Source organism: Choloepus didactylus, chromosome 4 (assembly GCF_015220235.1).
Source record: "Choloepus didactylus isolate mChoDid1 chromosome 4, mChoDid1.pri, whole genome shotgun sequence".
NCBI lineage: Eukaryota > Metazoa > Chordata > Mammalia > Pilosa > Megalonychidae > Choloepus > Choloepus didactylus.
Window position 1 is genome coordinate 69,236,585 of NC_051310.1, and position 26,803 is coordinate 69,263,387.

The 26,803-nt window shown below is 42.3% G+C and overlaps 1 protein-coding gene across 3 annotated transcripts in view; it reads left to right on the plus strand.

The window, feature by feature from the left end:
* The window catches only part of GABRB3 (gamma-aminobutyric acid type A receptor subunit beta3), a 255,256-nt gene that overhangs the window by 166,671 nt on the left and 61,782 nt on the right, over positions 1 to 26,803 (plus strand). For all 3 annotated transcript variants that reach the window (XM_037832818.1, XM_037832817.1, XM_037832819.1), the window contains one exon: positions 21,286 to 21,506. In XM_037832818.1, coding sequence (XP_037688746.1) covers positions 21,286 to 21,506 — 221 coding nt within the window. The remainder of the gene's footprint in view (positions 1 to 21,285; positions 21,507 to 26,803) is intronic.

Genomic DNA, 26,803 nt, shown 5'->3' on the forward strand with positions numbered 1-26,803 from the left:
GTTAAAATACTACTAACTGTAGTATATAGTTTGCAATAGGTATATATTTCTTCCCTATATGCCCCTCTATTATTAACTTCTAATTTTATTGTCATACATTTGTTCTGGTTCATGGAAGCGATTTCTAGTATTTGTACAGTTGATCATGGACATTGCCCACAATAGGATTCAGTTTTATACATTCCCATCTTTTGACCTCCAACTTTCCTTCTGGTGACATATATGACTCTGAGCTTCCCCTTTCCACCTCATTCACACACCATTCGGTGCTGTTAGTTATTCTCACATCTTGCTACCAACACCCCTGTTCATTTCCAAACATTTAAGTTCATCCTAATTGAACATTCTGCTCATACTAAGCAGCCACTCCCCATTCTTAAGCCTCATCCTATATCTTGGTACCTTATATTTCATGTCTATGAGTTTACATATTATGATTAGTTCCTATCAGTGAGACCCTGCAATAATTGTCCTTATGTGTCTGGCTTATTTCACTCAGTATATTGCCCTCAAGGTTTTGTCATCAACCCATTTTTTTTTTTTAATATGGTTTTGTTCACTCACCATACATTCCATCCCAAGTAAATAATCGATGGTTCTCTGCATGGTCATACATTTATGTGTTCAGCACCTTCACCACTATCTATATAAGGGCATCTACATTTCTTCCACATGGCAGGAGGGAGAGTCAAAGAAGGTAGAGAGGCAAAAGAAACAGGGAAAAAAAATGACAGCTAGGAAGCAGCAAAAGGAAAAATAACCTTAAATCAAAGTAGAATAAAGAATCAGACAATACCACCAACGTCAAGTGTCTAGCATGACTCCCCTATCCCCTCCTCTTATCTGCATTCACCTTGGTATATCACCTTTGTTACATTAAAGGAAGCATAATACAATGATTCTATTAGTTACAGTCTCTAGTTTATGCTGATTGCATCCCTACCCCAATGCCTCCCCATTGTTAACACCTTGCAAGGTTGACATTTGCTTGTTCTCCCTCGTAAAAGAACATATTTGTACATTTTATCACAATTGTTGAATACTCTAGATTTCACCAAGTTACACAGTCCCAGTCTTTATCTTTCCTCCTTTCTTGTGGTGTCTCACATGCTCCCCACCTTCCTCTCTCAACCTTATTCATAGTTACCTTTGTTCAGTGTACTTACATTGTTGTGCTACCATCTCCCAAAATTGTGTTCCAAACCACGCACTCCTGTCTTCTATCATTCTGTAGTGCTCCCTCTAGTATTTCCTGTAGGGTGGGTGTCTTGTTCTCAAAGTCTCTCATTGTCTGTCAGAAAATATTTTGAGCTCTCCCTCATATTTGAAGGACAGCTTTGCTGGATATAGGATTCTTGGTTGGCGGTTTTTCTCTTTCAGTATCTTAAATATATCACACCACTTCTTTCTTGCCTGCATGGTTTCTGCTGGGAGATCCACACATAGTCTTATTAAGCTTCCTTTGTATGTAATGGATCGCTTTTCTCTTGCTGCTTTCAGGATTCTCTCTTTGTCTTTGACATTTGATAATCTGATTATTAAGTGTCTTGGCATAGGCCTATTCATATCTCTTCTGTTTGGAGTATGCTGTGCTTCTTGGATCTGTAATTTTATGTCTTTCATAAGAGATGGGAAATTTTCATTAATTATTTCCTCTATTATTGCTTCTTCCCCTTTTCCTTTCTCTTCTCCTTCTGGGACACCAATGATACGTATATTATTGTACTTTGTTTCATCCTTAGTTCCCGGAGACGTTGCCCATATTTTTTCCTTCTTTTCTCCATCTGCTCCTTTGTGGGTAGGCTTTCAGGTGTTTTGTTCTCCAGTTCCTGAGTGTTTTCTTCTGCCTCTTGAGATCTGCTGTTGTATGTTTCCATTGTGTCTTTCATCTCTTGTGTTGTGCCTTTCATTTCCATAGATTCTACTAGTTGTTTTTTTGAACTTTCGATTTCTGCCTTATGTATGCCCAGTGTTTCCTTACAGCCTCTATCTCTTTTGCAATATCTTCTCTAAACTTTTTGAATTGATTTAGCATTAGTTGTTTAAATTCCTGTATCTCAGTTGTAGTGTACATTTGTTCCTTTCACTGGGCCATAACTTCGTTTTTCTTAGTGTAGGTTGTAATTCTCTTTTGTCTAGGCATGGTTTCCTTGGTTATCCAAATCAGGTTTTCCCAGACCAGGACAGGCTCAGGTCCCATAGGGAAGAAATATTCAGTATCTGGTTTCCCTGAGGGTGTGTCTTAGAAAATTGCTCCACCCTGTGATGCCTCAGGTCACTGTGCTTTTTTGCCCAGCAGGTGATGACTGTTAGCCTATAATTCTTGACTGGTGTGAGGAGGTATGACCGTGTTCCCCCAGGCTCTGGGATCTGGTTCTGAATGGACAGGGCCCCACCCCTTTCCTCCTAGAGAAGACAGAGCCCCCAGGTGGAGGTCATTAGCATTTCAATGGTCTCTCTCTCTGCTTGTGCTGTCTCCACCCTTCCCCAAGTCACAGCCCTGGAAACTGAAAATGACTGGGGCTTTCTCCACTGAGCCAAAAAAGAAACAGATAGTCCCCTTCAGACCCAGTCCAAGGTGACCCTCCGGCTCTCCAAGGTCAGCCATCACCCAAAGCTTCTGTCTGTTTTTTGGGGATTCGTACCTGTAGTGAGCAGTTCACACTCGCTACTTAAAACCCCAGTTGGAGCTCAGCTGAGCTGTATTCGCTTGCTGGGAGAGAGCTTCTCTCTGGCACCATGAGGCTTTGCAGCTCGGGCTATGGGGGAGGGTGTCTCGCGACTTGGATCCACAGGTTTTACTTACAGACTGTATGCTTTGTTCTCAGGCATTCCTCCCAATTCAGGTTGGTTTATGATGGGTGGATGGTCTCGTTTGTCCCCCCGCAGTTATTCTTCATGTCTATTCTTAATTTACGAACCAAACCATGTGGGTTTGAAGTTAGCCGTGCAGGTAGGTTGGTGGCCATAGTTAATTACAGCATCAGGATGAGGGACGAGGTAAGACAAGGACCAGCCAGAAGTCCCTGATCCGAGGCAGTCCTCGGTGCCTGTGCTGGGCGGCTGTCTGATGGCTGGTGAGCTGGAGTCAGGACCCGTGTCTTCCCACTGTCATGTAAGCTGTTGACATGGAGTTAATGGGTTTTCTTTTGAGACCTGCTTGAAGTCGTTTACAGCAAGGGCATATTGCTGTCTGCTAGACGTGAGTGGGAAGACTCCGTCGCTCATGAGGAGAGACTTTCCGAGGTCCATCTCTGCAGACCATGGTAGGAGCTGCTCAGAGGTCTGAGTTTCCAGGCACACTTGCATGTTTTCTAAGTATAGACAACTGATTTCTGGAAATGGTGTTTCCTGAGTTTAGTGAGGTCAAATGGTTCCATATGTTTTCAACTGAAATGGTGATCAGAATATGTAGTAATGGTGTTGTATTAGTTAGGGTTCTCTAGGGAAACAGAATCAATGAGAGGTGTCTATGACTATAAAATTTAGAAAAGTGACACTCAACTGTGGGTCTGCATGAGTCCAAATTCTGTACGGCAGCCAGCAAACTGTCAACTCCAAGAAAGATGTCCGATGAACTCCTCAGGAAATAAACCGGCGACTTTGACGAACTCCTCGGGAAATGAACTGGGATCTTCAACAAAAGTGTTCGATGAACTCCTCAGGAAATGAACTGGCAACTTCTACAAACTCCTCAGGAAATGCTTCGCTGGGCAGCCGAAGAAGAAGTGAAGGTCCTCTATCTGTCTACCTTATAAATCTTCAACTGATTAATTGGATTAAATCCAGCCAATTGCATTCTCTCATTGTGGCAGGCATGCCCTTTGGTGAGTCATCAGTCACAGCTGCAGCCAATTGACTGATAATTTAATAAACCAGCCTGTTGTTTTATTAACCAGCCACAAATGTCCTCACAGCAATTGTTAGGCCAGTGCTTGCTTGACCAAACAGCTGGGTACTATCACCTGGCCAAGTTGACACATGAACCTAACCATCACAGGTGTAAAAGACTATATGCAAAAATAAGAATCACAAATGGAGCTTGTTAAAAAAATCCTAGTGCTGGGACTTAACCTCCTGTGATTATGATCCAATGTAGCTGGTGTAGACCCTGGAATTGTAGATTCTTACTGGTCCTCAGATGGTTCACATCTTCATTCAGGGTTGAGAACCCACTGATAGATTTGGGGTGGGAGTTGGGAGGTGGGGAAAGGAAGATCATGCAGGGCCTTGGGTCATCCACCGAGATTAGCTTTTAGTCTCAATTCCATGGAAAGCATTTCTTTGTGAAGTGTAAGTGTGATCTAATTTACATTGAAACACATCACTTTGACTGGTTTATGTAGAATGAAAAGGGGTGGGGGTCATTAGCATTGAATATGTGGAGAACCATTAGCAGGTTATAGCACTAATCAGGCAAGGGAAGATAGTATCTCGAATACAGGGGTTGCCTGTGGAAACTGTAAGCAGTCAATTGACCTGAAAATAGAACAGAGTGGCTTTCTGATGGTTTGGCTATGGGAAATGACAGAGAAAGAAAAAAGATGACAAAGGGAATAGAAAATAAGATGTCAAGAAAGCCATAGGGTAAGGAATCAGAGCTCAAAGGGATAACTCGGATTCAGACAAAAATGGGGAGTTATCAGCTATAGATTTTGTTAAAAGAATTGGGAATGAACACAGTCACCTTGTGTGCCAGTTTGAATGTATTATGTCCCCCCAAACACCATTATCTTTGATGTAATCTTGTGTGGGCAGACCTATTAGTGTTAATTAGATTGAAATTCTTTGAGTGTTTCCATGGAGATGTGCCCCACCCAACTGTGGGTGATGACTCTGACTGGATAATTCCCATGGAAGTGTTGGCCCACCCATTCAGGGTGGGTCTGAATTAAATTACTGGAGCTCTATATAAGATCAGACAGAAGGAGCAAGCTGCTACAGCCAAGAGCGACACTTTGAAGAAAGCACAGGAGCTGCAGATGAGAGACATTTTGAAGATGGCTGTTGAAAGCAGACTTTTGCTCCAGAGAAGCTAAGAGAGGACAAATAACCCAAGTGCAACTAAGAGTGATATTTTTGAGGAACTGCAGCCTAGAGAGGAACATCCTGGGAGAAAGCCATTTTGAAACCAGAATTTGAGAATAGACACCAGCCACATGCCTTCCCAGCTAACAGAGATTTTCTGGACACCATTGGCCATCCTCCAGTGAAGGTACCCGATTGTTGATGTGTTACCTTGGACACTTTATGGCTTTAAGACTGTAACTGTATAACCAAATAAACCCCCTTTTATAAAAGCCAATCCGTCTCTGGTGTTTTGCATTCCAGCAGCATTAGCAAACTAGAACAGATTTTGGTACCAGAATTGGGTTGCTGCTGAGTTTGCAAATACCAAACACATTGGAGTGGCTTTTTAAATGGATAAGGGGAAGATTCTGGATGAACTGTGAGGAGCTTGATAGAAAAGGCCTAAACTGCTTTGAAGAGACTGTTTGTGGAAATATGGACTCTAAAGGTACTTCTGATGAGGTCTTGAGCAGAAATGATGAATGTGTTATTGCAAACTGGAAGGAAGGTGATCCTTGTTTTAAGTGGCAGAGAATTTGGCAAAATTGAGACCTGGTTTCAGATGGAGGGAAGAATTTGAAAGCAACAACCTGGAATACTTAGCTGAGGAAATCTCCAGACTACGTGTGGAGGATGTACCCTGGATTCTCCTTGCAGCTTATAGTAAAATGTGAGCAGAGAGAGAGAAACTTAGAACTGAACTCTTTGGTTTAAATATACCAGAAGCTGATGGCTTGGAAAATTACCGGCTTCCAGGGGATGGAATCCCAGAAGTTACAGCTCAACGTGAGGATGTAACCAAACATGGAACCCAGCTGCCATTTCAGTACAAGCCAAGATTAGAGATGGAGTTATCCAGAAAGGATTTGTGGAAACTCCTGTTGTCTGACAGGCTTTGAACCCTGTGTGTTCATGCGAAGCCAACAGAATTTTTGCGAGATCTTTATAAATGGAGCCGCTGCCAGTCTGAATTGGAGGGGACAGACAAGGAACAAATTGAAGGAAAAATTTCTTCAAAGACAGATCCATGGAGGTTGAGGTCTGGAGTCAAGAGGTCTTGGACTGGGAGAGCAGAGTGGCCCACACACATGGAAAGGGTGAGTTTGCCCCAGAGGTTGAGGGTGGGCCTTCCACCTCGATGCTCCAGAAGAGTTTTGCCACCCCTGGACCCAAAGAGGGTGAAGCACATTCCCAGGGGAATGAGGAGAGCCTGTCTGCCACCACACTCTTCTGAAGGGGTTGAGTGTGTGCCCCAGAGATGGAAGAGAATCCAGGTGCTGCCCCATCGTTTGAGGAGGGTGGGGCCGAGAAGGTGGTCTCCCCAATGTGTGGATATGACGGAGCACTCAACCCAGGCTTTGGAGAGGAAAGGGCTGCTGCAAAGGCCCTTAGGAAGGGTTAGATTCTCACTCTCTCAAGCCCCAAGGATACAACCTCGTTTTGTTAATGACTCTCAGACTTTGAAATCTAATGGAGTTTGTCCTGCAGGTTTTAGGAACTGTTTTGGTCCTGTTAACCCTGTTTTCCTTATTGTTTCTCCTTATGGCAATGGGAAAGTTTATCCTATGACTGTCCCTCCTTTGTATATTGGAAGCACATAACTTGTTCTAAGTTCACAGATCCACAGCTAGAGGAGAATTATGCTCTAGGACTGACCATGTCTATAGATTTTGATGGGATCTTATACTTAACTATTGTTACTGAAATGATTTAAATTTCTCTGATATTGTTGTGGGATGAATGTATTTTGTATATGGAAAGATAATGTCATTTTGGGGTCCAGGGGGTGGAATGTGCCAGTTTGAATGTATTATGTCCCCCAAATGCCATTATCTTTGATGTAATCTTGTGTGGGCAGACCTACCAGTGTTAATTAGATTGAAATTCTTTGAGTGTTTCCATGGAGATGCACCCCACCCAACTGTGGGTGATGACTCTGATTGGATAATTTCCATGGAGGTTTTGGCCCACCCATTCAGGATGGGTCTGAATTAGATTACTGGAGCCCTATATAAGCTCAGACAGAAGGAGCAAGCTGCTACAGCCAAGAGGGACACTCTGAAGAAAGCACAGGAGCTGCAGATGAGAGACAATTTGAAGATGGCCGTTGAAAGCAGACTTTTGCTCCAGAGAAGCTAAGAGAGGACAAATACCCCAAGTGCAACTAAGAGTGACATTTTTGAGGAACTGCAGCCTAGAGCGGAACATCCTGGGAGAAAGCCATTTTGAAACCAGAACATGGGAGCAGATGCCAACCATGTGCCTTGCCAGCTAACAGAGATTTTCTGGACACCATTGGCCATCCTCGAGTGAAGGTACCTGACTGTTGATGTGTTTACCTTGGACACTTTATGGCCTTAAGACTGTAACTGTGTAACCAAATAAACCCCCTTTTATAAAAGCCAATCCATATCTGGGGTTTTGCATTCTGGCAGCATTCACAAACTAGAACACCTTATAAAAGAGGAAGAAGGAAAACAGGGCCAAGGATCAAGCCTGAGGCAATCTAACATTAGACAGAGACAGAAGGTGCCACAGCCAGTGGAGTAGACTTGCAAGAGGAGAGAGTATCAAAGAGCTTACCAGAGTATCTCAAGGAGATGGAGTTTTCAGCCACGCTGCCAACAGCCTGGGTACCAAGTCAGATGGGGACAAAAGAGTGCCCTTTGGAGGTCTTTGGGCGAGCTTTTTGGGACCATAGGACATTGGTTTGTGGACTAGAGATGGAAGCAAGCCCCAGGTAGGCCGATTAGGGGATGGAGACTTTTGTGTCCAGTAGTATGTTTTAAAATAGAAATTCTAAAGAAATCTCAATATAAACCATTAGAAATGATGAATAAATTATAACAAACATTGTTAAAATGCATCACCTAATTCACAGAAAAATAAGGGAAATCCTCAGGGCTGAAAAAAAATGAAGAGGGATTGGGAGTAAAAGCTGTAAATAAAAGTACTGTAAACTACACTTGAAGGTTGAAAGCTCTGGGGCCCTTTGCCCTTGGTAACCAAGTGGGGTGTTGTTTAATGTCAGCCAGAAACAGGAGACTAGGCTAGGGAACTCAACAAAGCAGAGTGTTGAAATGAATCTTCATAGACCTGGCAGACTCAAAGGGCCATACTGTCTGTGAATGGGTGTGCCCCAGTTTGCCAGGGCTGCTACAATACATGCACACGATGGGTTGGCTCAAACAATGACGTGCATTGTCTCATGGTGTTGGAGGTTGGAAGTCCAGCCTCACGGTATTGTCTGGGCTTGCTTTCTCCTGGAGTCTGTAGCATTCTGGCAGTCCTCTACCACAGAGCAATCTCTAACTCTCTCCTTAGGTTTGTTCCTCTGATTTCCACTGACTTCTGGCTACTTCTAACTTCTGGCTTCTTCTGACTCACTACGACTGAATTTTCTTTGCTTATAAGGACTCCAGGCATATGGATTAAGGCCCATCCTGATTCAACTTAGCCTCATCTAAGTATGATCTTTGAAAATTTTATTCACAAATGAGTCTGCACCTTAACTAGTAATCAGACCTTTAAAGGTCCTGTTTACCAAGGAGTTCACACTCATTTGAATGCAGTTTAAGATGCAACACGTCTTCTGGTGGGGGGGGGGAGGGCATGATTCAATCCCTACAGCGTGTTCCAGAAAAAAATCCAGCCATCAAAGGAAGATGACAAAGAAATATGTCTGTCTCCTCTGGGCCTTAGGTAGCAAAGGAAATATCTAACCTGAGAAATTGTATCTCAGGCCTGCACAAATCTGGATTTGAGTTTTGAATTTAAACTTCATAAAAATTTTCATTGGAAGGGATCCAGTTATCAACCATTCTGGAACACACGGTGAAAGCACATGCAAAACTTTTCAGAAGAGACTTACCTGCCACCGAGATAACACAGCACGTCTACTCACTCATTCAGCAAATATTTATGGAATTTCTGTTATGTGCTAAGCATTTTCATAGCCATTAGGGATATATCAGTGAACAGAGCAGACAAAAGTTCCTGATCTTATGCAGCTTACATTCTAGTGGAGAGGAAAAGAAATAAGCATACTAAGTAAATGTCATGAATAAATATATAATCTAGAACATTATCAGGGGATGGGAGGGTGTAGGGGTTGAAGGTTGCCATTGTAAAAACTAGGGATCACCGAAAAGGTGACTTTAAGCAAAGACTTGACAAAGATGAAGAGTCAGATCAATGGTTATTTGGGAAAAGAGGGAACATCCAATACAAAGGGCATAAGATGGGAAATTTTGGGTTTGTTTATGGAACAATAAAGACAGCAATATTTCTAGAATTAAGATATCAAAGAGGACATTGGCAGGAGATGAAATCAGATGAGGGTGATGACTTCAATCTCAGTGAAACAAGGGAGCTGCTGGATAGTTTTGAACAGAGGAGCAAATGATCAGACTTAAATTATTAAAAATCACTCTGGCTGCTGTGTTGAGAACAGACTGTGGGAGAAGAGGCATCCAAGGAACCAGTTAGAAGGCCACTGTATTATCTAGGAGGAGAGAGGATGGTGTATGACCAAGGTGATAGCAATAGTAGTGATTAGAAGTGCCTGAACCTGGGTCTGTTTTTAAGGTAGAGTCAAGAGAATTTCAGATGGACTGATAGAGAATGTGAGAGAAGAGTTGACTCTAAAGAGTTTGGTTTGATAAAATGCAGTCCGGTGAATTGGGAAGACTGCAAGTGGATCAATTTTGAGGGTAGAATCAGCAATTCAATTTGGATGTGTTGAGTTTATTTTTGGATTTTTATTGAACATTGGGACTGGAGATAAAATTTGGGAATCATGATCATATAGAAGGGATGTAAAGCCGTGAAGCTAGAAGAGATCATCAAAGGAGTGAGTACAGATAGAAAAGAGAAGAGACCAAGGTTTGGTTGACTGAGTGCATAAACAGTAGTACAGAAAGAGGAGTCCTGGAGCTGTCTAATATTAAGAAATCAGGAAGAACAGGAGAGAGCAGCAAACAATCCCAGAGATGGACCAGTAAGGTAGGAGGAAAAACAAAAGAGTGTATGCCAAAAATGGTGAAGGGTCTGAGATCTTACCCTACTTGCAAGCTAACAAAGTAGCCTGCCGCAGTTCCATGGATGCTGGAAGAAGACACAAACCACATGGGTTAGAGACAAATGACAGTATATTACTCTGATCCAAGGCCATCTACATAATTGGTGGGGCTCTGTACAAAATGAAAATGTGGGTTGCTTTGTCAAAAAGCAAGAAAATATTGCCATTACTCTGATACAAAGTTTAACACTTGTCTTTCTCCCTCCTTGGGTACTATGTTTGATTAGGTGTATGGAAACCTGCATTGTTGTTACTTTCTGGCTTTGATTTATAGCAGTTATATGTATATGGGAGGGATTCTTGGGTTAAAACAGACATATTCATTTTTTGTAAATAAATTTCTGTTCAAGCATTATTTTGACTTGTCTGCCCTGTTGAAGGGATGAAGAAGGAGGCAATTTGAAATGATATTCATTTCTGAAAAATGTAATACTGTAAACTCGATAAACCAGGTAACCTAAGAGATAACCTTCACTATCTGAAAACAGAATTTTTTTTACCTCATGGTCTCCTGCAGTCACTGTGCTCAAGCAAGGGAAAGCACAGAGGCCTGAAATATCTAAGTCAATAAATGATGCGCAGTCAAAATATAGAAAGATCACTCATGATTCTCCAGGTGTAACATTCTCCCAGCTGTTCAAGTACCATTTAAATATATAGGGTCTGAGGGTTCCTTGCCCAAGCAATATGACTACTTTCTCACAACCAATTGTCAGAGCGCCTTTGGATGGATGGCAGCTTTGGGAGTCATTACATCCCCTTTTGGAAGTCTATGAATTGAACATAGTTAGACACAAACGTATGTATGTATGTGTGTGTATGAATGAATGTATATATGTTATGGGTTCATATATATATACCGTTTCCTGAACAATTTGGTGTTTTTAGTGCATAATGTTCAGATAAACATTCGTTTAAAATAAAGGAGAATCTGCACTGACTCCCCAGTTTACCAGCACCTTATACCAAAAGTTCATTCATATGGTGTAGTGTGGATATTGGATTATCTGCTCTCTTATGGAGTATAGTCATCTGGTCATCCTGCATAGTCTTCTGTCTAACCCATAGTATTTCTGAGGTCTGGTGCTGCACTGGGAGTACTCTAGACTTTTGATGCCCTGGGTGAGCATTCTATTGGGATGCAATCTGGGAGCCCAGGATCTCATTCTCTAGCTATTACTGTGGCAACATCAACGGAAACACCCCAGCCGTCACTGCTGCTGCTGCTGATCTCACGCTGGTTCTAGATGTGAAAGATATTTAGGCAACAGGATAAACAGAGTGCAGTGATTGAATGAACATAAGGGGAAGAAGAGGAAGACAGAAGAGGCTGGTATACAACCTCTGTTTTTTGTTTGGTTGAGTGAGTGGGTGGATGGTGGTGGAGAATGAGGAACAGATTTGGGGCAGAAAGTTAATTTTGGACATGCCGAGCTTGGCTTCCTGTGGGGCATCTGGATGGAAATGATCAGAAGTAGCTGGATCCATCATTTTCCAGAATCTCAGGAAAGTAGAATGGGCCATAGACAAAGTTCTGGAGGCTGGAGTCAGAAATGGGGAATGAGGGGATGCTCTTCTCTGCCAGCTCCTCACTGCCAGGTTTGAGAAATAAGGGACCTCCTATAAGAAAGGCTACAATAGGATCACCAATATACAATCAAAGGAAGCTGTGCATGGGACATTTAGTGAAAATATTCCATATCTGGAGGGGTGTGGTAACTATAAAATGGAGTAGGGATGGGTAGGTTGGATGGAGCCCTGGGTAAGGTCAGGGGTAGTCAAATTCCCCTGCAGGTCAAGCCCTGGTTTGTTTTTTGTTTGTTTGTTTTCGATAGTGCTGTAGCCATTTTACAAATTTGGGTTATTTTTTATTTTGTAATTTCAAAATAGTTCAAAGCAGAAAAATGTTTCATGGAAAATCTAGTGGCTTGACACATTTCAAGGAAAAAGCTTGTGTCTGTGTTGCATTTGGATAATGAGTAGATGTGGGAACTTTAGTAGAGGTGAAGGGTGAAGCTGGCTTCCAGCGGTGCTGAGAATCGTGCATGAGAGCATTCAGCTGAGTCTTTACCTGCATCGTAGAAGACAGCACATTCTCCTTTGCCGGTTGATGTGTACTTGCCATGGAACAATGGGGCTGGGGCTCTAATGGGAATAGAATCCTTTTTCACTGGCGGCAGAGGGACTTCTTACAAGTGGTGACTGCCCATGTTCTGGGATGATGGAAGGGAAAGTAGAATTTTCCAAATGCCTGTTAGGAGCCAAGCACTGTGTTAAGCATTGTCAGTTCAATTAATTGCAGTAGTGCTTTTTTGTCAAATGAGCATATTTATTCCCATTTTTACCCAAGAGGTTGCTGAATAGGTAATCTCCCCAAGTGAATCCCACGGCTGAGGAACAGCAAGGTGAGGTTGCAGAATGGGTGCTTCTGACTCTTCCTGCTACACCACACCCTACAAAGTTGGAGATCCACTTTGGGGAGAGTTGATTAAGCCAAGGGCATCTCCCTTACAGGTGCCTGGCTCTCATTTGCTTAGGTTGAATTTTCAATTTTTTCTAATACTACAATTTATTTGTCCTCTGAATACAGAAGGTCAGTACAGTCATTTTGCTTTAGTGTGTAAGTGGGTTAAAAAAAAAAAGGCATACTGTGGGCCTTTTGGCAGACATACAGGTTATAAGAAGACAAGAAAATATCTGTGGCCTCTCTCCAAGTCTCACCACAGCTTCTTCCCCTGCCAGCCCTAGACTGAGTGCACGTCCCTTAAAAATATACTTTTGCATTATCCTACAAGCAATGGCCAACATGTACTGACTACTCACGTTTTGCCCTCCACCATGTTAACCATGTTAGCATGTGTGGCATAGTCTTACGATCTTGGCTTCACAGAAAAGATAACTGGATGCACACAGGAAGGTGACACACCCATGTTTGCCCAGCCAGCAGGTGGCAGGCTTGAGTCCTGGGCCTGTTTGACTTGAAAGCTCCTTCTCTTATTCAAAATAATTCTTTTGGTTCCAGTTTGTGTCTACTACACTGGAAACCATTTGCAGGTACACATTATGTCTTCCTCATCTCTGGGCCCTAACATAAGTGCCGAGACTCCCCCAGCCTAAGCTCAGTTTCAGAAATGCCTTCAAAGGAAGTTACCACCATGTAGGGCTTATGTAATCTTCTTGGGATAATTTTCCATCTTCCCTAGCCTGTGAACAACTTACCTACAAGGTTTTGTATAATAAACTTGCTGAACCAGATGCAAATGCAGGTGTCCCGTGGCTTTCATAGCTGCAATTAAATATTTAAATTGGGTTTAGAGATTGCATTACTTTCTCAGGGTTAGTAAATTTTTTCTTCATTTCCTGTGCTGCAGATTCTAGTCAATTACTTAATTGCAGAATAATGAGCAATACTTCCACATTTAAATATGTATTCTTGTCATTTTAGTGCAATAAATGCCAAGAAATTTCCACAAGCAGACAGAAATTTTGTTTATATCTTACTGCAATTTATTTGAGGTTGAAAACTGACAAGCTGCTTGAATTATCCACTTAAAGATGAGCCAAAGTTTTATTTTGTTGTTTAGTTGCTGCTTCTGCTGCTGCTTGTATACTCTCTGGAGATTTGGAAAGACACCTATAAATAAATGCTTGACCTGAGTGACTCCTATTCAGACATGCCTGCACCCCAACACCTGTAAGTGGGGCTTCTCCTGGAGCTAGGAGTGCCAGTGGTCACCCACTAGCCTCCCCGAAACAGCCTGCCCACCATTGCTGCTTCTTCCTGCTCCACCCCCAGCTGCCCCACAACACACTGGATTGTCCCTGAATGCAGTTCAGACTTCAAGCCACTGGACCTGGGTTGGCCTGGGGTCTGACCAGGGAAGTATTGCATCTGACTTTTGCATGAAATAGAGTTTTGTATTCTGAGGTAAAGCCTAACAATCCTTGTGTCATATTGCTTCAATGGGAAAGCATTATACAAATTCTAAACAAATGATTTACAAAACTTTGGAACTCTACCCACTACTATTTGCTATTACTTTGTGCAGGCAATCTGAAGTTCTAAGAACATGTATCTTGGGGAACTTCAGTATTTCATGCTGATTAATTATATATCTATATATATGAATTAATGTATGTGTGTGGGGGGGGGGGCGGAGAACACGTTTTCTGTGCAGAGGCCTGTGATTTCATTAGATTATCACAGGACTTTATGGTTCCTAAAAGAAGCCTGGAGGAAGAAAAGACCCTATATTGAAAATGATTATATTTGTAAGATTCTTTTTAAGAAGACCCTTTGTTTTGAGAATAATTACTTCAATATTTCTTCATGCTGATCCTTAATTCTTCATAAGACAGAGAGAGAAGAAGAGAGAGAGAGATTTATCTTGTCTAATGATTTGATGAATTACCATAGCTCAAATTAACTATAATTAAACTAAATGACTCACATTTATACATTATACCCCCAGAGAGTGCTGGTAGCCTGGAGAATTCTGGCTGAGGATATACTCAGGAATTCCCCCTCACTGCTGGACCTCTCCCCACTGAATACCAAATCCCCAAGCTACAGCATAAGTGGGAACCTGTTCCGGTAGAAACCAAAGCATTGCCTCAATGCCTGCCTTTCCGTGGGGTGGACACTGCTCTCACATATGGAATAACCTGGTAGAGACAGGCTCCGAGGGTCTCCTCTGCACACCCCACACACCCTCAAGGCACTCTGTGATGCATGCTGAGTCCCAAACATCCTTGGAAGTGTGGCTGAGCTTATCCCAAGAGTCCAAGGATCACTGCTTTATGGAAGGCGCACCCAGCACCCTTGCCTGCTGAGGATTAGGGGCTGGACTGGTGGATAAATCAAACCTCCCAAGTCTTGGTGGAGGGGCTGATGGCCAAGGGCAGGGAGAGGGGGCTGGAAAATTAATAGCCTTTACCTAGGGCAATCCCCTTTTCAGGATTACCTGCATCTTACCCAGAGCCGAGTATTTTCAGGGTGCCCAGGGTTGTTAAGACTCCGGCTAAGAGCTCAGTGCAACGAAACACACGTCTTCAGTGTGCATGCACACACACCCAATTTATTCATTTGTAGGAGAGAGATCACAAATGCTTGAAAGCTGCAAATCTCAAGCCTCACTCCAAAGGTTAGTCTTCCAAAATCAAGGTATAACAAATTGTCATTAGAGGGGCATTGGGAGCTTGTGAGCCTAGAATTTGAACCAGGGCTGAGGAATTGGGGTGTGGGGGAGGCGAGGCGCCTTATTCCCCTTGGACCTATGAGGCCCACCCACACAGACAATGGTTCGGTGTTTCTCTGGACACAGGACACTGTGCAGCGGTGCTGCAGGCGGCTGTTCTTTCTGCAAGCTCTGCTTTCTAGGCTAATATCCCTCCTCCCAAGCCAAGGCTCTCTAGATGCGATTATGTCGCTGGCTGTGCCACAGCAAACCTCAGGCAAGGAGAACCCTGTCTCTCCACAGAGTGCTTGCAGCTAGTAAATTCCCTCCTCCAGGGGCTAGGAGTCCGAGATCATGGGAGGGAGGCTGCAGTGCCCCTTTTTCTTCCTCTCCATGCCTTGCCCATCCCCAGACACCCCCTCCTCCTCTTTCCCATGTGCTACTACCCTTCTGATGCCAAGCCCCCCCCTCCCCTGATACCCTCTCCCTCCTCCTCACTATGCCCTTTTACTCCCTGAGGCCCCTTCCTCTGACGCCCCTCCCCATACCTCATTCCTTTCCTCCAGGAGTTCTCCATCTACCCGTGAAGGGCCGAGCTGGGAAAAGAGGAGAGCAGCCCCAGGCCCTCCCATGTTCTGCTACCCTTGTTGCTTAGGAAGTTCACTGCCTCCGGTGAACACTCAGGGAGAGGTCGCTTCTTCTAGGGGAACTCTGATTTCAAGGACTGTCAGGAGCTGCGTTTGTGGAGACGTTTGTGGAGACCTCCGGATCCGTCACTAGCCCACTTCCTGCCATATCTCTTGGCCTTGTTTCCTAGGGCTGCTGTAACAAAGGACCACTAGCTGCGTGGCTTCAAACAACAGGAATTCATTGTCTCTCAGTTCTGGAGGCTTGAGGTCCCCATGCAGAGCCAAGCTCCAGCTGAAGTTAGTAGTGAAGAACCTGTTCCACACCCCGCCAGCTGCTGGTGGTGGGTTTGCTGACAATCAGTGGCAGACTCTCCTCTGTCTCTGTCTCCCTGTGTGCAATTTCCTCTCCTTAGCTGGCACTGGGTATACTGAGTCAGGGCACACTCTAATCCAGTTTGTCCTCATTTTAATTAATCACATCTTCAAAGACACAGTTTTCAAATGAGGTCCCATTCAATGGATGGGCATTAGGAGTTGAACATGTCTTTCAGAGGGACGAAATTCATTCCATAGCATGGTCTGAAAAGTTTAAGTCCAAGGATCTTTACAGATGTATTTCACTCAGTGCTGTCCTATTTAACATAGCTCAGATGGCCTTTTCAGGACATGGAGCTAATTTTGAGATAGAGACTTGAGCATGTATTTTGGGAGGACACACTTTCACCCATACTGGCCTCACCCCCAGCCTTCATGTCCCTTTAAACCCTCCCTCTCTTCTCCAAGGTTTAGTTCAAATGATACTTTTCCCAAGAACTTGTCATTGATCATTATACCCAGAAATTACTTCCTCTTAGTACACACTTACTTCAGATTGCTTTTCAATTACTGATTGGTGTAATTATTTCCTCTGCTAGATGGCCAGCCCCTCAAGGGTCGAGATTGCATCTTACTCATCTTGGCATCGCAGGCGTTGCCTAGCATGCGGTAGGCACTTGATAGATACTTTTGAAGGAATGAATATATATCTAAAATACGCAGAATTTTCCTTGTGCAGTCTCGGGATCTGGCAAAAGAGAGGGGCTTTACCGACCAACTTGTTGGAGGGTCTGGGAAGGTATAGCCTGATGCTGTGAATAATATTTGCTTTCTCGAATTTCAATGACTATTGCTACCTTCTGAAGTCCCTTCTCAGCCACCAGTGACAACAGCAGCACATGTCCATCCTTTGTCCATCATGTCCCAGGGTGGCCAAACTCACTATTCCTGGAGGGGCTTATCTCCTGCCCCCCACCCCCACTTCCTGTCCCATTTCTTACCTCCCTGCTCTTTTTCATACCAATTCTTGTATGTCACTAAGTTTACCTTGCACTTTTAAGATTAAAGAACAAAAGCTCAACTCCTGATCTCCATCTTATGATCTATGAGAAGTCCACTGTCCCCCTACCCCATCCCCCACGTCACCAAGATTTGTTAATTCTTGAAGCTGTTTAGTCTCAAGGTCTCTTCTTTTTCTGAAAATACGCTCAATATTCAAGTTCCAACACTCTCCATCCCAAGTAAATTGTGTCTTCTTGTGTCTTTCTTCTCCTTAGTCCAGGCCACATCACCCCAAAGATAAAACTCAGCTCCTTTTCTGGAAATCCCCCTGGGGGGGCACACTCACAGGAGTCGTCTGTCTGTAGTAGCTGTGGTAAATGTTTGGAAGGAGAGGATGTACGAGCTTTGATGGTGCCATATATCTTGATACTTCTTGCCCCAAGATGACCTTACATTATCTAATTCTCCACTCTCCTAGTGCAACCCATCACTCCACCAAACTCATTTCATTTCATGCATAACTGTGTTAGCTCTCCGTCCCTTAGGTCTTAGAGGTTGAGCAGAAGAAGGCAGCCTGACTTCAGATCTCACTTCCCCCAGTTGCTCGTGGATAAAAAGCAACAAATTACTTGAGCTCTGTAAATTGTTGTTTCTTCATCTACATAGGAATAATGATGATGCCTGCTTTATACTTAAATGAGTTGATGCATAGCATGAGGCCTGGCTCATAATGAATGAAGGGTCAGAAAATGTTAGCTGCTGTCGTCGTAGATGAGTGAGGACTCATCACTGCACATCTCAAGACTTAGCCATGTGCCTCCCTGAACAGGGAAAATAGAGAATCTCCATTAGAAGATTCACCCCACCCCAAATGCACGAGAGAACAGATGAGGTACATCTTTCTGCCTTGCCCTTTCCTTCTGTATCAGTCAGGGATCACCAGAGAAACAGAATCAGCTGGATAAATAGATGGATGGATAGGTAGGAAGATAGATAGATAGATAGATAGATAGATAGATAGATAGATAGATAGACAGACAGATCAGAGATTTATTTTATGGGATAGGTTGGAAAAATTCCAGTGAGTGTGATGTTGAATTCTTGAGTCTGAATTCCTTAGGGAGGAAACTCAGGAAGGCGTAGAGGTTGTAATCTTGAGGTAGAATTCCTTCTGATCTCCATAACCCTCAGTTCTTGCTGTTAAGGCCTCCAACTGATTGGATGAGGCCCACCCACATTGCTGAGGGTAATATCCTTTACTTGAAGTCAGTTGATTGTGGTTGCTAATCTCATCTATGAAGTACGTCCACAGTAACCCCTAGGCCAACGTTTGACTAAACAGCCAGACACAATAACATAACCAAGTTGACACATAAAATTAACCATCACACCTTTGTCTACCTGTCTCTGCAAGGGATACAGATTTGAGTCCCCACTGACAAAATTATTCCTGAAGGCAGAAGCAGATGCAGCCAGGTTTGTATACAAATGCTATTTTTCTCTCCCTCTCCTACCTCTTTCCACTCAGTCCACTGAAGTCACTTCAGAAAACATCAAAGACCAAAACTAAAGGGTATTGCTGATGGCATGGGGAGCTACCCAGCATGAAATAAGATCCCAAGCTTTCAGAATATGAATCGTAACTGGGTTCCCACAGCAAACCCACAGACGTCTTCCTTTCCCATGACAGCCTGGGTGCAAAGGGGAATCTGCAAAGAAGAGTGCTAGATTTCATGACTCAGCATAAGGAGGTGATGGACAGTTAGAAATCAAAGAAAGGAACAATTGAAACTCTAATGTTTGAATGAGAATATAAACTGGGAGTTTATATTCAGATAGAAAATATTTTAGATGCTACCGCCAATTTATTCCCTTCTCCTTGCTAAGCCATCAAAACCGTGTTTCTAGTAAAATGCATTGCCTGCATTAACCAAACTTAATGATAATGGAGGGAGTATCAGGTGATGCACTTTGAAGATCCATTTTCATGCAGTGTTCTACATCAAACCTAATGGTCTCTGTTAACATTTAAGGTCTTCTCTCATCCGGCCCAGCCTACCAGTTCCACCCTATTATTCACCAAGGAGCCCTCTCCACTTCACTTAGGGCTTTATCTTCGTCATCCCTCTTGTCCATTGAACACACCCTTGCAAATGGATCTTCTTCACACAGCTTTGCTTATGTCACTCCATCACCCGGAAACCTTCGGTGACTTTCCTTGGCAACTGAGCTGGCATTTGGGTTTTTCCACCTCTGGCCACTACCTCTGGATCCAGCCTTGTCTGTATCCTTCACCCTTTCTCCCCATGTCCCCCATGTTCCAGCAAAACACACTTCTTGACTTTTCCCAAAAATTGCATTAAAATCAATACCCATGTGTGTTTTTCATGCTCTCTACTCAATATCTAGCTAATTAAGGCCTATCTTTACTATGATCTACTCCATGAGAATCATTAATTGGTGGAGGCAGAGTGGGGAGGTTCACACAAGTAATGCTATATTTAGACCACTGCCCATAGGAATGCTTGGGAAAAAAAAAATTCGTATCTACTCAAATGTTACCTCTCTTTCAAGTTGCAGATCAATGCTTTATAAAGATTCTCTGGCCCATTCCATTTGAATTGTCTTAGCATTTCCTTCTTTGATTTTTACGGGCCTTACTGCTTTAAACTTAATTGCTCGTGACCTTATAGTATTTCTAATCATTTTGTATGTATTGGTTTTGTCACCTCTTCTTGCTCATAAGTACTAAAGGCCAAAGTCCGTACCTGCTCTTTGTCATTCCATAAGCTTCTATGCTCCAAACCCATTTAGGGCAGTAATGAATATACATTGCTTGATTAGTGACTCTGAGACCTGTCCTGTGAGGTACTGTAAAGAATATTGGATCAAATGTCAAAGTCCTATGTCTAGGATGGGTTCTGCAACTGATTTGTCATATCACCTCTCGATGTCTCATTTCTTCCGTCTATAAAATGAGGGCATATGAAGACATAACATGAAAATCTGTGAATCTACAAGTACTTTGTGTGTGACAGCAGCTGTCTTAACCCTCCATAGTTGCAGAGTTTTCCTGTTCACCTTTAGTTTTTCGGCTCAGATCCTTCCACTGTAGAGTTCTGAATGCCCGGTGAATATCACCAGACTTTCAGATGTGATCGTTTTAGACCTGAATAGTGATTGACAAAAAATTCTATTTTTTCCTTGCCCAGCCTCTGATTTGCCTTTTATCCACTTTATTCTCACTGCACTGACTACTTCACAAAAACAAAAATTCTGTAGGATCATCTGTCTAGATACTTGCTTATTTTGTTGGAGGGCAAGGAGCCCATGGAGCAGCATCTCCCACCTCCCATGGCTTAAAGCTCCCATTTTTCCCCAGACTGGTATGTCATTATCTCCAGGTGGTGTTATGATCCAGTTAGTGTAGAAATGGCCATGGATGGCAAGCTGGAAGAAAAAGAAAATGTGATGGGTCGGGCATAGAGACCTCCCACGAGTCATCACATATCCACTGGATGTTTATACAAGGTTTGTACTTACAGCCCCCACAGAGGGCAGAACAAGGGGAGGGGAGGAAAGCGTCTTCAGTCATGGAGAGAGAATTTGTAGATGGAGCTCATTCTTCTTGGAGGGTTGAAGCACAGGTCTGCCTGGTGTAGACAGAGGATCCAGAGGACTGCTCAAGTTCCCTGGCAGCAGCCTGACCTTAGGATGACATTTTGTTTTTGGCCTTTATTCTATGTTGTTATCTCTTAAATGTCAATCTGTCTAATCTGCTCCTTACCTATGTAAAACCCAGGATTTATATACACGAGAAAGCTATTAAACCTGGTTATTTGCATTCAGAAGAAAGCAACCACCGCTTCCTACCCTGTCTTAAAAAATGACAGCCTTTACTTCTGGCTCTTCACTATTGAGCTTAGATTTCACCTTGAATATGGCAAATCGTAGAGGAAACACATCTGTGGCTGAGCACAAACTAATGTTTTCTTTTTTTCTTTGTCCCCAGGATTACACTTTAACCATGTATTTTCAACAATATTGGAGAGATAAGAGGCTGGCCTATTCGGGGATCCCCCTCAACCTCACGCTTGACAATCGAGTGGCTGACCAGCTGTGGGTGCCCGACACATATTTCTTAAATGACAAAAAGTCGTTTGTGCATGGAGTGACAGTGAAAAACCGTATGATCCGCCTTCACCCTGACGGGACGGTGCTCTACGGGCTCAGGTCTGTCTGCCCCTTCACAGCTCCTTCTGCAGTTCCGTGGTGTCTTGGCACTGAATTTCTCACTTTACTTGATTGTTGTAAATGAGGCCACGTCCTCAGATTAATTAGAAAACATCCATGAAACAGTTTGAGCTTTCAGAAAAAAAATACCCTCATAAATGTAAGACTTGGGGCATTACTGTTCCTATAAATAGTCATGCAGACAATTGACAAACAGCTTTGTTGGACTGATTTTGTATAATTGGGTCACTGTATCTAAGAACACAGATTTCCTCAGGACTGAGTTCCCATATGACAGCCACAAAGTCCTGTAATTAATACTGCCCTGGCACTGAGGAGGCTCTCAGTGAAGTTTTCCCAAAGCTTTTTGCACAGTTGATAAAAAAATGGCTGTTTTGCTGAAATAGAGTGGGTCTCCACTGAGCTTTATTGAAGAAGGTGCCACCAGTATTTATGGGATTGGCTTTATCAGAGGCTTCCTGCTGAGACACATCTCTCACTCAGGTCTCATCCTGAAATTGCTCGAATCGGAGAAGGGGAGGCTGCTGTTCTGACCCCCCCCCCCAGCGGGTTCTCTCCCGGGTTCCCAGGTTGCCCTACCCCGGAATACATCAGGCCTTCCCAGTATGCTCTGCCACTGCTGGTGGTTAATTATTTTGAATATCTGCCTTGCTAAATGATCCCCTTCTTAAAGAACTTTTCCTGTCTTTTGCATTGATTTTGCACTGACTTTTATTTTGTGTTGTTTTACAATAGTATCTTGGGTTTATGTGTGTGTGTTTCTTGATCTCTTGTCCTTGGGGACTTCTACGAGTTGTCCACTATTTTGGTGCAGTACATGCTTATGTCCTGGGGAAAATAATTGTCTCAAGATATTATGAGAACATAGCCCTGGCTATGACCCCAGAAGCTATATGTGAAATCATGAAAGTATTGTGTGTTTAAATCCAGACAGCTGTGACTTTTGGTGCTTCAGGATGAGTTAAGGGAACTATTTAGAATTGCTTTAAATAGAAAATGTTCAGTGGCTTTCTAAAAACAACAGTATAGAACACGAGTTGGATTTTAGAAAAATCAGACTTTTTAAACTATAAGAATAAAACATGGCATACGTAAACCAAGGCATGGTGTTACTTTAAAAAGCATCTAGCCTGAACTTTCTTCAGATGTTTTTTACATTTTATATTCTTGCCTGCAAATGAGAGATGTGGTTGGAAGTCCCTGGAGGTTCTGACAAGTACTTCAGTTATATGAAGGATTGTCTAGAAATCATGTGAACATAAAATGAGGAACTATGTTCTTAATTTACCTGTTCCCCCACAGCCCCTAAAAAGAAGAAGCCTCTATGGTGTGTGAATGTGTGTGTGTGTGTGTTGTGTGTAGAAGTATGTGGAATAGGGAGAGTGCAAAAAGAGATAAAGATCAGTAAAGCTAGGACATTTTGGCTTTTTAAACAAAAGTTGCTACCTGGATTCTCTCCATTTTCATGTTTACATTCTTTAGTTTCTTATCAGAAGAACAGTACATAATATTATATAATACATATGAATTACTGTAATAAATTTCCAAACTCCATTTGAAAATGTTGGATTTAGCACCATAAAATTGGTAAGAGTAAGAAAGACCAAGAGAATAAAAAATCTAAATCTTTAGCTAATTATCTGCTTGTGAGTGTATTTATATGTATATATAAAATGAATTAAATAAAAATGTAATAATAAGGTGTGGGAAACTTTCAGTAATAAACTTTGTGCAATGACATAAAAAAGTTATCTCTAGTAAAATTTACATCCACTGTGCACCTCAACCAGCCTCTTAAATCAGTAATTGGATTTCTAAATAATAGCTGTTTTTTTTTTTCAAGTGTATTCCCAATATATTCCTCAGATCTTTATTTAGAACCTAATAGTTTTAAAGCAGTTCTTCAGCTCTACATGGACGTGGTAAGCTGTCAGAAAGAAAATCTCCCAACAACAAACAACCGCATTCTTCATGTGCTTAGCAGCTACACTCTGACAATTGACTCAAAATTTGCTAATCTAGAAATTTCTGCCATAAGATTTAAGAAATACACATAGGTATATGAAAAGAGATCAATTTGAACTTTTTGGAGAAAAAAAGTACATAAACAATTCAAAATATTGATAATTTTATTGAATTCATGTATCCATATATTCTATGCTATACTTATATGTGAACTTAAGTGCCATTTATGCATATATTCTACATGCTATTTATATTATGTGCCTTGTGGTGTTTGATTTTAAAAAACGTGGTGTGAGTGCTCACATTGGTAGACCACTCTCTGCCTTTCCCTTGTTCCTATACCCACCTTCTCTCCTCTCCTTGTACTCATATACCTGTTGGTGGCATGGTAAGCTTGGAGTGGACTATGCATCCCCAATGATACATTGTCTCTTTGGGTAAATAAGTACTGTTGCATGGCCAGTGCCTCCCTGAAGGGCCTGGAGGAGGCCTGGCACTCCTGACAGTTCTAGTGGGTTAAACTCCCCATGGCACATGGTTTGTGGGGAGCTGAGATTGTGCAGTCTCCCCACCCCACTGCCAACAGAAATTACTTTCCTGCTGTTGGAATAGCTGTATCCCCGAGATCCCCTTAAGATCTCAGGGATCTCACCACTGGATTCAGAATTGAAGTTTCAGGCTAATGTCAATGCTTCCCAGAGAAGTCTAGCAGTTGGGGCTCACTGTGGTTGGTCACCACCCCGTTGATCCAACAGTAACCTGCAATGGTGGGTCGGTGGATTCTTAGTTCCTCTGGGCTCCTTTTTTGGATTTCATGTGCAGCCACTGCAGTAACTGGATCGATGCCAACCTTTAAATTTGTCTAGGGTAGATGAAGATCTCTGGCTGTGGATGAGTGGCCCATGACGTAGGTTCATATGTCACCCTGTCTTATTCTGGGAAATCATCAATCCATAGCACTGATGATTCTGCCAGAGTAGCTGATGACTACTCACACAGATACTTGAGAGCGACCATGTTCTCATGGAGATAAAATTTTGTTTCAAATTATGAACCCTTTTTTTTCTCTGCCTCTTATAACTCATGGAGCTTGAAACACGGGCTAACACTAACTTGTGCTTCACCAGCTTGAGCTCGCCTGAATTTGACAGTGAGCTGAGCCATATGTCCATGTTACCTGTGATGAGAGAAAATGTTCTAGATAGGGCTTCACACCATCTGAAAATAAAACTTGGGTTCTTTGAAAATTCGTTTGGGCAGCCCAACCTTTTCAGGAGCTAGGAAGGTCTTGGCCAACCAAGCAGCCCATAGGTTTGGTCCTGTCCCTGTCACAGCTCTTCTGACTTCTGAGGATTGTCTGTGAGAAGGCAGTGTCCTTTCCATTCTCCTGTCTCTCTTTCTGTCTGTCGGCCACTTGATGTCTTTGAGGGTCTCACCTTACACCATTAAGCATTCTTGGTAACATGATTTTTTTCTTCTTGCCATGCATTATGTATCTTAGACCTTTTTTGTGATGCTAGGAATTGGTAAGAAGTTCACAAAACAATATGTGATTTGCTTCCAAAAACACTCTGGAGTCTGAAAGTGTTTTATCTTCATCAAAACCATGTAGCCAAATTTTCCCTAAGAAACTTACTGCAATTTGTTGGACAATATTTTGTAAATTTCCACTTCTTACTAAAAATTGTTTATAATTGTTAGAGTTGCCATTTCTATACTTAGAAAGTTGAAAACAGTATTAAAATGAAACTAGAAACTTATTTCAGAAGACTCAGATTAAGTCATCTACTTGCTTTGGCTGCTATCTTATTCCAAAGCTCTAATTTTATACAGTGGTTCTGGTCAAACATCTTTTCCCCCCAGAAAAGATGTAAGCTCACAGAGGTATTAATGCCCATGTGATTTGAATGCAGGCGTCTTAACCCCAAATCTTGCTTTTACACTACTACTCAATCACTTTTATGGAAGTAAGTAACATATTGATAAATTGCTTTCTAAAAGGGATTAGGCCAATTTATACTCTCACCAGCAGTAGAGAACATGTTGTCTTTATGGTTGTGATACCCGCTTTGGGTTGTGTCATTATTTAGGCTACTGTGAACAACTATCCATTTTCTCCATCTCTACTGCACACTTCATAAGACTGGAGAAAATCATTGGCCTCGTTTTAAGTTCAGGCCTGTAAATTTCTCTGCTCCCTTGAAATACATTCACTCTTTCCCTCCTTCTGGGGCCTCTCCATGCTTTTTCTTCAGACTTCTCTGCTTGCTCTTGGTTGATGACATTACCTCCTACTTAAGTTGAAAACTTCTTCGTCTTCCATTTCCAAAGAGACAATTCAATATGCCTGTTCTCTCTTGGCTTCCTCTCTGTCAAAATGGAGAGCAGGCCCCTCACCATTTCAAAAGACATCTTTACCTTGGCATCTTCACCTTCATCGAGGATTTGGCTCCAGCACTTTTAACCTTTCTCTTTCTACCACTGCTCTCTGTCTTCATCGTACTTCCAGCATACAGACTTTCCTCCCACACTCCAGAAATACAAGAATGTCTTTGTCTAAGGGCTTTGCACTTGCTCTTTGCTGGATATAGAATACTCTGTCTCTAGATATTCTTCTTCTCAGCATCATAATGCAAATATGTAATTGAGGACAGCTCAAATGGTGTCTCCTCAAGGGGAGCCCTTCTGTGATCATCTGTTTACCTTCTACTGTATCACCTTGTTTTTTATTATGTCATAGTACCTATCCAGATCCAACATTATCATATCGATTTATTGGATTTCTTATTTATTGACTCTCTACTCTCATCCAGAATGGTGGGGAAGCCCCCATGGGAATAAAACTCTAAGAAAAGGGCTGTTTCCTTTGGTGAAAAACAATGTGTAGGGATTAAATCTGAATTCCAATAATTTCTGTAATACTTGTATTTTCATATTTTATATTTAGATTTGTAATCCATTGGAGTTTATCTCAGTGTAGGATGTGAGGTAGTTAGCAATTTTTTTGTTCTCAAATGGTTAGCCATTTTCTCAGTATTTACTAATTTATTTTTCCACATGAACTTTAGAATAATCTATTTTAATAAATTCTTAAAAATATAGTTTGACATATGGGTTACAATTTTGCTAATTAGAATTCCTTTGGGAAGAATAAATGTTATATCACACTTCATCTTTCTCTCATGAACATGGCATGTCTGCATTTATGCATGTGAATGTTTATGGCTTATAGTAAAATTTTGACATTTTCTCCATAGAAAGTCCACTCATTTCTTGATAAGGTTAAAGGTGTGTTACTGTTAGTAAAAGGG